General features: G+C 46.1%; 1 protein-coding gene across 1 annotated transcript in view; it reads left to right on the top strand.

Annotated features, from left to right (window-relative positions):
- LOC126333298 (uncharacterized) overlaps positions 1-12,125 on the top strand; it is a 279,526-nt gene that overhangs the window by 194,388 nt on the left and 73,013 nt on the right. The window contains exon 3 of the mRNA XM_049996729.1: positions 10,063-10,189. Coding sequence (XP_049852686.1) covers positions 10,063-10,189 — 127 coding nt within the window. The remainder of the gene's footprint in view (positions 1-10,062; positions 10,190-12,125) is intronic.

Below are 12,125 nucleotides of genomic sequence, written 5' to 3' on the forward strand. Positions count from 1 at the left end.
CTATTTTATTGGCGGGACCAAGGAGAAATAACTAACACTGCTTACGGAAAAGTTGAGGGCACATGGAAGCCAAATACTGCAACGGAGTAAGTTGATAACGTGCTAATTACGGCAAGAGGGACAAGCAATGCGTGTCAAGCGCCTACCCACCCCCCCTCCCCCCCAAGCAAAACGACCAAAGTGTACGCAATATATAACTGTGTCACTAGCCAAGAATAATTTCTTTAATATGAAGAATAATACGAAAAATACCAACTATTGGAAAAATGTAGCTTCATTTCGTGACTGGAGGAGACTCCACGAGGGACAAGAGTAGCGAAGAAAACTGCTCGAAATTCCGTCAATTTCTACTTAAAGTTTTCCACGTCGACATTGATACGTAAGTTTGGAGATTAGTGGCATTTTATTTGCGGAATATGCCTGATATACACGGTGGCACTTCAGAAAGTAAGTTAGTCATTGTCACGTCAGGGGAAGTAACTTATACTGAATGGTGCGCTACACTTCAAGGTGACACAAATACGTGACACTAATTTCAACGTACTCGCCACGTCTCTTTGAACAACGGTCGTAACAAACTACCAACAGACCAATTTCTCGAAGACGGAAATGCACTCCTTGGTCAGGGAGCCATCCGAGAACCGCGGTGGGAACGTCCTTATCATTGGAAAACCTCTTTTCCCCAGTTCTTTCAGCTTGTCGAAAAGATGGGAATCTTACGATACGAAATATAGACTGTATGGCGTATGCTTCCGAACTTTCTTTCCTTATATTTTGTTCTTTAGGGCATTGCGTAGTGATGTCAGAGTTGCACCGTGCAAATCGGCATTAATGCTTGTGCCCTTTTCCGGAAACTCAGTCTACACAAGACCTTCACAATCCAAGGAAACGGAGGCCATGACATTTCGTGCTGATGATCAAATTTGCTTTTTTTCTGCGGATGCGAGGACGTGTGTCTTCGCCGGCCGCGGTGGTTTCGCGGTTCTAGGCGCGCAGTCCGGAATCGTGCGACTGCTACGGTCGCAGATTCGAATCCTGCCTCGGGCATGGATGTGTGTGAAGTCCTTAGGTTAGTTAGGTTTAAGTAGTTCTTAGTTCTAGGGGACTGATGACCACAGCAGTTGAGTCTCATAGTGCTCAGAACCACGTGTGTCTTCATTCAATACATGCTTTGTTCGCTGTAGGTGTGTAATAACTGACCACTGTCTCATAACCCGCTTGCGAAACCACTTCCACGGTGTAGCGCCCAAGCAGCTCCAAAGACGACATACACATTGAAATGGTAATTAAATCAAGACCATAAGCTGTCGATAGGCGTTGATATATATCAACAGGGACAGTTGAAAATGTGTGCCCCGACCGGGACTCGAACGCGGGATCTCCTGCTTACGTGGCAGACGCTCTGTCCATCTGAGCCACCGAAGGCACAAAGGATAGTGCGATTGCAGGGATTTATCCCGTGAACGCTCCCCGTGAGACCCACATTCGCAACTGAACGTCAACACACTACATTCGTTGTGCCCCCGCCCATTACACTCATTACTCGCGGTAGACAATCTTACTTGAGTCCCATAAGAGTTCGGGCAATGAGCGTGCATTCAACACAGAAGAAGAAGGTCAATAGCCGGTTAGCCTTAACTATATGAAGATGGTATCTGTTCTTTCGAAAGAAGAACAGACACCATCTTCATATAGACATACACGATGGCATTTGCGGGGCCGGTTCAAGCAAGGCCCACGTGACTCAAGCCGCCATTGTGGGACCAAGTTGCGAGTGGTGTTTGAGAAACCACATCTGTAAGATTTCTGTACACGACAAATCACAGTAGTAACTCCCACATGGTGCGCCAAGCCGAGAGGGGCACCCAGGTGCAAGAAAAGTAATGAAACATGTCACAAGTGGAAGTGTACGAGGGAGAAGAGGCGATGGAGACCACATGGTGTGTCGCATTAGTGTGCAGGTAACAAGAGTGCGGGACTCGCCTTGAAAGCTATTTCCGAAACTCCAGATGATCTCGCGTGATGTAATGAACACTGCCCACTTAAATGAGCATCTGCTGACCGATGTTCGAGATAGTCACTCTGCCACTGCTGCGAGACAGTTCCTCAGTTAGCTGGACGTTGTTGACAGTGATCGATGTCGAAGAGCATCATTCAAGTTTGTGAGACCTTGGTCAAATTGTTGGCATCATTTCACTACGGCTGGACGCGACATTGCATTTGGTCCATATACTGCCAGAAAAATTTGCCGCCGGCCGGAGTGGCCGAGCGGTTCTAGGCGCTTCAGTCTGGAACCGCGCGGCCGCTACGGTTGCAGGTTCGAATCTTGCCTCGGGCAGGGATGTGAGTGATGTCCTTAGGTTAGTTAGGTTTAAGTAGTTCTAAGTTCTAGGGGACTGATGACCTCAGCTGTTTAGTGCTCAGAGCCATTTAAGCCAAAAATTTGCCCACAAGAATCGTACTGTACCGCGTACTTCAACTTTGCAGTAGGTTTCCATTTGCTGCGCCATTTCACTCGCACGGTGTGATGCAGCTGTTTTCCGTAACGCAGCAGAAGTCGGTCTGCAGCAGACGCGGAAAATGTTCTCTCCTCTGATAATGCACCGCTCTTATTCCGCAATGGTCTTATTGTAAGCTTGGTATGACACGTGTAACACACTTTTCGAAATCCCCTCGTAGAACAGGCAAAACTATGAATCCTGTGTGAAATCGCATGCATGGGTGACGAACATCGATGGCTAGGTTTGTATCATGAAGGGGTTGTTAGCAATGATTAACTAATTTTTCATTGCGGTATATATAAATTTTTTCCAAACGTCCTCGACCCCATCGTTGTAATGTTCCAAAGCATATGACAGTAAGAGAGGTGGAAAACTGAATTTTCTGTTAGCATCTGACGCTAGAGAGGCTGGCCTTGCGGCCATGTTGGATGCCTGATCCACATCCACATCTACAGATAACTCTGCGAGCTACATTACGGAGTGTGGCTGAGAGTACCATCATGATTTCACCTTTCTTTGTTTTATTCGCGAAGATGTATGGGAAGAACTTTTGAGCACAGATTTCTCCGATGTCGTCGTCTTGGTGGATTCACGACATGTATGTGGAACGGAGTAATTTCAACAGTAGATCTCTCCATGGTGCACAGCTCCTCTCTTGTAATGTCTACAACTTGCGTTATGAGGATGGTCAGCAAACTCTATAACGCTTTCTGTAACAATCCCGTGACGAAATGAGGCGCTCACAGTTGGATCTTCTCTATCATCGTGTTAGTTCCTCCTGGTGTCAGTCTCACCAGCTTTGATGATTCAGTCAAACAAGTGTTTTGTAAGCCACTAATTTCGTGGATGAATTACATTTTCTTGAGAATCCTTCAACGAATCTGGGCTAGGTGTCTGCTTACCCTACAATTAATTTCGTTCGGTCATCCCACTTTAGGTCATTCTGGGAGGTTATACCGTAGATTCAGACCACTGTCTAATGAGACTACACACTCCCAAAATGGTCCATCTTTCTACTCTAGGCGCCTTGGAGGAAACCATTCAACGATTGTCCCTACATGTAGCACCTCAAACCCATAACCTGTCTCAGTGCCAGAAAACGTCCCACCGCCAATTCAACTACCCTGGGTAGAGATCTAGCGTGAACCCCAGAATCACAAGCGTCCTATCACACTGTACCATGCCACACAGAGAAGGAGTGATATGCTGTAGGGGAAGGTGAGGGAGATCGAACTTTCAACAAATCACAGCTACCGATAGACGATTGCTGCTTATAAATTTTGAATCTACACTCCTGGAAATTGAAATAAGAACACCGTGAATTCATTGTCCCAGGAAGGGGAAACTTTATTGACACATTCCTGGGGTCAGATACATCACATGATCACACTGACAGAACCACAGGCACATAGACACAGGCAACAGAGCATGCACAATGTCGGCACTAGTACAGTGTATATCCACCTTTCGCAGCAATGCAGGTTGCTATTCTCCCATGGAGACGATCGTAGAGATGCTGGATGTAGTCCTATGGAACGGCTTGCCATGCCATTTCCACCTGGCGCCTCAGTTGGACCAGCGTTCGTGCTGGACGTGCAGACCGCGTGAGACGACGCTCCATCCAGCCCTAACATGCTCAATGGGGGACAGATCCGGAGATCTTGCTGGCCAGGGTAGTTGACTTACACCTTCTAGAGCACGTTGGGTGGCACGGGATACATGCGGACGTGCATTGTTCTGTTGGAACAGCAAGTTCCCTTGCCGGTCTAGGAATGGTAGAACGATGGGTTCGATAACGGTTTGGATGTACCGTGCACTATTCAGTGTCCCCTCGACGATCACCAGAGGTGTACGGCCAGTGTAGGAGATCGCTCCCCACACCATGATGCCGGGTGTTGGCCCTGTGTGCCTCGGTCGTATGAAGTCCTGATTGTGGCGCTCACCTGCACGGCGCCAAACACGCATACGACCATCATTGGTACCAAGGCAGAAGCGACTCTCATCGCTGAAGACGACACGTCTCCATTCGTCCCTCCATTCACGCCTGTCGCGACACCACTGGAGGCGGGCTGCACGATGTTGGGGCGTGAGCGGAAGACGGCCTAACGGTGTGCGGGACCGTAGCCCAGCTTCATGGAGACGGTTGCGAATGGTCCTCGCCGATACCCCAGGAGCAACAGTGTCCCTAATTTGCTGGGAAGTGGCGGTGCGGTCCCCTACGGCACTGTGTAGGATCCTACGGTCTTGGCGTGCATCCGTGCGTCGCTGCGGTTCGGTCCCAGGTCGACGGGCACGTGCACCTTCCGCCGACCACTGGCGACAACATCGATGTACTGTGGAGACCTCACGCCCCACGTGTTGAGCAATTCGGCGGTACGTCCACCCGGCTTCCCGCATGCCCACTATACGCCCTCGCTCAAAGTCCGTCAACTGCACAAACGGTTCACGTCCACGCTGTCGCGGCATGCTACCAGTGTTAAAGACTGCGATGGAGCTCCGTATGCCACGGCAAACTGGCTGACACTGACGGCGGCGGTGCACACATGCTGCGCAGCTAGCGCCATTCGACGGCCAACACCGCGGTTCCTGGTGTGTCCGCTGTGCCGTGCGTGTGATCATTGCTTGTACAGCCCTCTCGCAGCGTCCGGATCAAGTATGGTGGGTCTGACACACCGGTGTCAATGTGTTCTTTTTTCCATTTCCAGGAGTGTAGATAAACGGGGTTTGGAAGTCAATTTTTAGCATTATGCGTGATATATGGAGGTAAACAACTCTTCTTGGGGTATAATCTTCCCGACGTTTATAGACAAGTAGTTCGGTAAGTTTTCCAGATTGGACTCCCTGTCGGCAATAGTGGTTCATAGAAGAAGCTATCAAACCAAAAGAGACAAGGAACTATATTTGTGGGCCAAAAGATGTTGTTTGAACATGACATGGTAAAAATGTATTGCTATATGACAAGTGACGTGATAAGAATAGTTTAAAAGACTTACCTTCCATCAGAGAAATGAAAATAAGAAAATCACTAAAAAAACCGGACAAGCTTCCTCTGTCAAGCTCACTGATAACAATAGTGGTGTATATTAGATCTACGGTTGGTTCGGCTTAAGTTGATCCCTGACAGTTGCAGTGAGCCGACAGCGACAGATTCGTGGGCCTAAGTGAACCAATAACGTAATAGAATTTTGGTAACGCCCATATGGCAACGCTCAGTTTTGTCACAGCTCTGCAGACGACTACTGTTTTCGCCTGCAGCCGTTAGCGCTTCGCAGTGGAAAGCCGATAACAGCGCTGCAAGCTGTCAGGTAGCTTCTTCTGCCATCTCAACTTCTTGTTAGACCACTTATCGGCAGGTAGCAGCAGTGTTAGGTATAAACATACGTAATTGTCACTTTTTCCACCTTGCCACTTAAGCCCGTCTTCCCCTGATCATCGATCAAACCATCGGCTTTGCTCTGCGATGCACATCAATACATACACTAGACGTCCACATGTTTGTCTGAGACGTGTTGTTGCAGAAGCTATTAAAAAACTCTAATCCTATGTTTTCGACCTAGGTCTTCCTCAGTTAACAACAAACGCCGAAACTGCAGTTCGCGCTCCGAGTTTGTTAGAATTCCGTAGAAAATAACAGCTCCAATGGCCAGGATATCATGCAGTCCACTTTGCACAATAGTGCAAGTGCTGGAATTTAAAAAAAAACAGTCATGTTACAAATCATCAGCTGTGAAGTACATAGCGTCAAGTGAAGCGTTTATTTGAGATGACAAATGAAGGTAAATTAAATTCACTGATTGAAAACCAAACTGGACCGATAATATTAATCAAGCTGCAACTGACAACTTTCCTGTTTGTGAACTGAAACAAAGAAAACGGCATTGAGATGTTACTCCCTATATGAAAAGCAAAACAACGTGGAAGGCGTGACTGCTCCACGGAGAACTTTTCTGAACTGTTGATAGGCTACGGCTCTGTCGCGAAGTGTAGCTGACGCTAGGTAAGTGTTTTGCCCTTAGCGGCCGCCCGTCCGGCAAACTGGGTTAGCTAGGCGTGCGCACCTACTTCCCCCACCAAACTGGCACCCATGGGAAAATTGACATAGCTGGAAAATGGCTTACCCATAGCCTACGGAGAGCGTCCACAACCACTGTTTGACGGAGCAATCGAGTGTATTCTGTTACGAAACTACATTGTCAACACACCGTATGTCTCACTCACTATTTTTCATTAAATAACCGGCTTTGGCCTGGTGCACAACTCATCTCCAGATCCAAAGTCAGTGATACAGAGCGCATCTTGTCAACAAGGGGAGGATACAACAGTAAACAGATTCTTTTGGAGAACACAAGGCGTCTTTCTCCTCTCTGTCCTACAGCCGAGTCCGTATTCTCCTGTAACTCTTCCGTCTTTCCTCTACTATAATGTTCCAATCATCCAGGCCATTAGATCTTATTTGTCCCCTTTTACATACTGAATTATCTGTTCAATTCCCTCTTACACTTATTCTATCTCGTTATCTACTGATTGTGACGTAGGGTTGTACACCTGATAATCTGCCGCTTGGAAATTCCCTCCTGCAGATCTAGATGGGAGGCCAATCACCGATCTTTTGCCAAAGGAGAGATCAACCTGACAGTTCTTGAACTACAGGCCACATTTCCTGGAACACGCTTCACATACTCTGCCAGACAGAAAAAAGTGAAGCAACCAGAAGAGGGGACGGAAATGAAATTAAACTTCACGCGTAGAGGGGGTATGTGATGTTCTTTCAGCGATTAAAAAATCGAGCGAAATTTGCAAAGAACTAGTCAGTATGGGCCCGCTTTTTAGTATGGCGTTGTACACACTCTGACTTAGATGTGTACACTGTTTCGATTGTGAAGGGCGCCATAAAGTCCTTGTATCCTCTCATGTTACTATCTGGCTCACAACTGTTGTAACTGGTCCTTGACATTCCGCATAATAGCAATGGGAAGGGCTGACGTCGGAGCTGGTGCCACACTCGTTCTATTGGGGACAGATGCCGGCCTGAGTGGCCGAGCGGTTCTAGGCGGTACAGTCTGGAACTGTGCGACCGCTACGGTCGCAGATTCGAGTCCTGCCTCGGGCATGGATGTGTGTGATGTCCTTAAGTTAGTTAGGTTTAAGTAGTTCAAAAGTTCAAGGGGACCTCAATGGTTAAGTCCCATAGTGTTCAGAGCCATTTTTTGGGGACAGATCTGGAGATCTTGCTGGCCACGGGTGTGCCTCAACATCACGGGCAGTTCAAACAGACGCATGGCATGGGTGGGACAGCACTCTACTGTTGAAAAATGGCACCATGATACTGTACGCAGGAACTCCGTGAAGACGTGCCGTTGTGACCTCAGCACTACCAGCTGTGATCTGAAGTCATACCCGATGGCTCCCCACGCAATGACACCAGAAGTAACACCGATGTGATTCTCCAAAACATTGAAAAAATGGTGCCGCTCCCCGGATCGCCGACATATTCCACAATTATTGTCATGCGGAGTAGACATTGTTCAACACAGTTCGACGCCATTCATCAACAGCCCGCGCTTCCCTGTCACGGCACCACCCCATATGCAGTCGTTTGTTTGTATTTCATGTTAACAACAGCCTATGGATGGGACGGTAATGCCCTCTGCCGGTTGTTACTACCGCAGGACGATGCCAAAAACTGTAGGGAGTCCATTACTTGCTCTTCCGTGACAGATGCAGATGTGAAGGGCTTACGATGAAATTGGTGCACAACACGATGAGCCTCTCTTGTGGTGGTCAGACGTGGTCGACTGGAACCCTGATAACGAGTACAGCTATCACCACGTCCCGTGCGGTCCGACATTGGGCCACTGTCACATCTGAATGCGCCACAAATACAGATATTGCACGTTCGACCAGCCGGCTAACACGAGAACACAATGGATCCCCTCTCAAACTTTCTCTGGTGCTGTCAACACTATCTCACACGAGTAGTTGGCATCTCCGTGTCATTCGCAGTGATCACTCAATATCTGACGGTGTTCATAGTCCCTTTTATACCTACTAATGCACTCATGTGACCGTTATATCTGTCACAGAGAATTGTAGCTCTAATCATTTATGTGTCTGGTAACGATGTGTTCGAGTGCAAACTTATATTGACATCCGAACATGTCTTCTGGATCGTTCACTTTTTTTATCAAACAGTGTATATTCAATAAAGTTCAATAAAGTAGTTTCCATTGACTTCTGCAAACTCATGCCGTAGATCTTTGCTTTTTCTTCGTCCTTTCGTAGTTTCCCTGCCAAAGAGCAAGTAAATTCCCTGAAGGTACCTCTGCTTGTCTCTCTTGACAAGGCGTAGGTGACTGCGGAAGGCCCCTTGTACTGGAAGTAATGAATTGTATTCAAAATCGAAGCAGTGGTTGGTACTCAACCTAAGGATCCACGACTTTCAGTTTCATTGTCAACGGCCCTACCCCTACGCCACGGTTACCAAATCGATGACAATGCATCCTAATAATTGTGGTTCCTTTGCGCCTGCTTCTGAGACATTACACTGGTCCAAAAGTTGCCTTCAGGTAGACAAAAAATACTGTTATACTGTTCTGTACCACAATGTATATTTTTGATACGTATGATGTCAGAATAAATTTAATGCCTGTCAGTATACAGGGTGTCTCTCCTAAGAGTAATCGGGCAGATTTTGTCTGGTGTTTCGACAGATATCTGCAATTTCGTTTTTGCAATGTGTAGCTGGAGCTGGCCCAAAAAAATGCTGCTCGTGGCGCGTTTCATGCGACCATTAGTGTCAGTGGAAAGAGTCAATTTGTTTCCAATTACAAACAACATGATTTTTAAACCAGAATATTACGCCCCCATTCGATAGAGCGAACCTAAGTTAGTCTAATGCGATATCTGGTTTGTCGATACCTATCTGTTAACAGGGACAGTACAGCACGAAGAATAAAGATCAGTCCAGCAGCAATTCTGGAGCGCTGCATGCTTGGCGGTAGGAGTCAGTGCTATCCAGTGCGGTGTCTCGCTGCTGGAGCACTGGATACTATTCGTGTTTTAGTGTCCCTGTTAATACATATCTACAAAACAGAGATCACAGTAGACTAACCTGGGATCGCTCTATCATAGGGGCACCTAAATTCGGCTTTAAAAATAATTTTGTTTGTAATTGGAAACAAACTGACGCTTTCCGTTGACACTAGCGGTCGTATAAAATATGTCACGAGCAACATTGGTTTGGAACGGCTGCAGCTACACACTGCAAAAACAAAATTGCAAGTATCTGCCGAGACACCAGACAAAGTTCGCCTGACGATTTGTAGGAAAGGCGAAGTCCCATTATTGATATTCTTTGTGTGCTTCTACGATTCTTCAATGCCAACCGAAAACTAAATGTTGGAAACATTTCAGTTGCTCTAGTTTTATGAAACAGGTCGGATGATGATTGAAATGATGATGACAATGGCGGTGGTGGTGATGGATGAGAGTATCTTAAATCATTGTGGCAAGCAGCAGACTAGTTTTGAAGTCCAGCTTACGAGGTGCGCTGTGTTTGCAGGGGTGCGGCAGGTGCCAGGAAGCGCGGCCTGGTTCATGGGCGCCTCACACGCCAGCAAGAGCTGGGCGCGGAACCTCACCAAGGTGGCGCTCGTTGCCGAGGAGGCCACCAGATACGTCGCGCATGCGTAAGTACCGCAGCCTTCGTTTGTCTCTCTGTAACTGACTCCGCCTGCACCTCGCAGTTTTATTGCTGATGTAATCTTTCCGGTACCATATTTGTATTACAGTATTTTGTGGGACCTATAATTAAAAAACGTGTTTCCACTAACAAAGAAGCGAAAACAAAAATCGTTCACTGACTGGATGATGTGGAAATGTTAGGATGTAGAACAATAGAAGAGCTTATTTCCAAACTGTCCTCAATTAAAAATCTTGAATTCGTCTGCTTTTTTTTACATTATGCATTCCACATTGTGTACAATATGGTGTTACCCGCCGAATTGTCCCATTTAGCGTTTTACATCTTTTAATTTTTAATACAGCTCGAACAACTGCTACTTTTATTTCCAATGTGTCTTAAGCCCACTAGGGACGCACGTGATTGACATTCGCCCTCTATCACCTATTAAAAATTGATTAAGGAATTGGATATTGTTAGTACAGTACAGCAGAACGTACACTGATAAGCCGAACATTATGACCACTGCCCACCGCGACATCTTTCAGCAGTATAACTGTCCACGTCACGGAACCAGAACCGGGCGACAGTGGTTACACTGAACTCACGTTGGTGTCTCGGTGACCAAATTCGCCTGGTGTAAATCCTAAGGCGCTCATCTGAGACGCCATCGCCTACACAAATCAGCGTGTCCTATGAGTTAACGTCTAATGCCACATATCCCCACAAACTTACCAATAAACTGTCGGATCCCTGATACACACAGTCAGTGATGTATTTCGTTCCAAAGACGGATAAACAAGCTATTAACCTGGTGGCTCATCAGTTTATTTCCTCTCGTGAAATTTGATTCAAATAACCCATTAGAGGCCACATTCATAATTGCAATATTAGAAGAATAAATATTCTTCATTACTCTTAATTCAAAATGACTAGAGCTCAGAAAGCAGTGAATAACGCTGATGGTGATATTATTGATCACTTACTCAATGATATTAAACATTCACAGACAGTGAAGTTAAATCTGAAAGTAAGCTGGAGCAGTTCCCTCAGTAGGACTCGTGTTATTCCGCAGAAGAATTTTTATTTAGAAATTTCCTTTTCATGGACAGATGACAGATTCTTAATTCTGCTAGTTAACTAAATATTGTTTTCTGTTACGTGAGTTCATCTCTAAATGGTCAGCATGCAGCCACATTTAAATATTAATTAAGTTAATATTCGATAAACTATTTCCATGTCAATTTCGTATAACATGCAGCGTGACTAATGTAACATGTAACTAACAAGTGTCCTGACTCAACATAGCTGCCCTGCTATCTCTCGTTTGTGTGTACTATAAACAGGTGGCGTTGTAGTGTTAGTGCACTGATTTATGTTCTTTATTTATGTACGAGGAGGACTTATGAGGTTCAGATTATCACGTCGAAAAAAGCTGTATCGCTAAACTTCGTGGTGTTAATGCTTCTCTAAACTTTCATCTTGCAATGCAGCACATATTTCCCAACGATGGATGACTCGGCGATGATTATGGTTGTACGAGGTTTTACTGAAAAACAATGTCTCCGAACTGTTTACATGAAAACTATTAAAGCTTTTTAAATAAAATAAACGTTTTTAACATTTTACATCTTTATTCTTCATGTCGCCATATTTGTAGCCTTCTACCGCTAGAGAGCTACGAATCGTATAGTATAACATGGCGGTGTGGAATGTAACTATGAGTGCTGTAATAGAGTCTCGAATTTGAAAAGTTCGTCCACACGTGGAGCACGCTGTCCTTCAGCACGATAATGCCAGACCAGACGAAGCGCTGCGACATCTGCAACAATGCAAAGCCTCGGGTTCCCTGTCACCGATCATCCTCCATACAGTCACGACCTGGCACCAGCCCATTTTCATGTGTTTGCAAAACTTAAAGAACATCTTCGAGGACTTCACTT

The sequence above is a fragment of the Schistocerca gregaria genome, chromosome 1 (assembly GCF_023897955.1).
Source record: "Schistocerca gregaria isolate iqSchGreg1 chromosome 1, iqSchGreg1.2, whole genome shotgun sequence".
NCBI classification, from domain to species: Eukaryota; Metazoa; Arthropoda; class Insecta; order Orthoptera; family Acrididae; genus Schistocerca; species Schistocerca gregaria.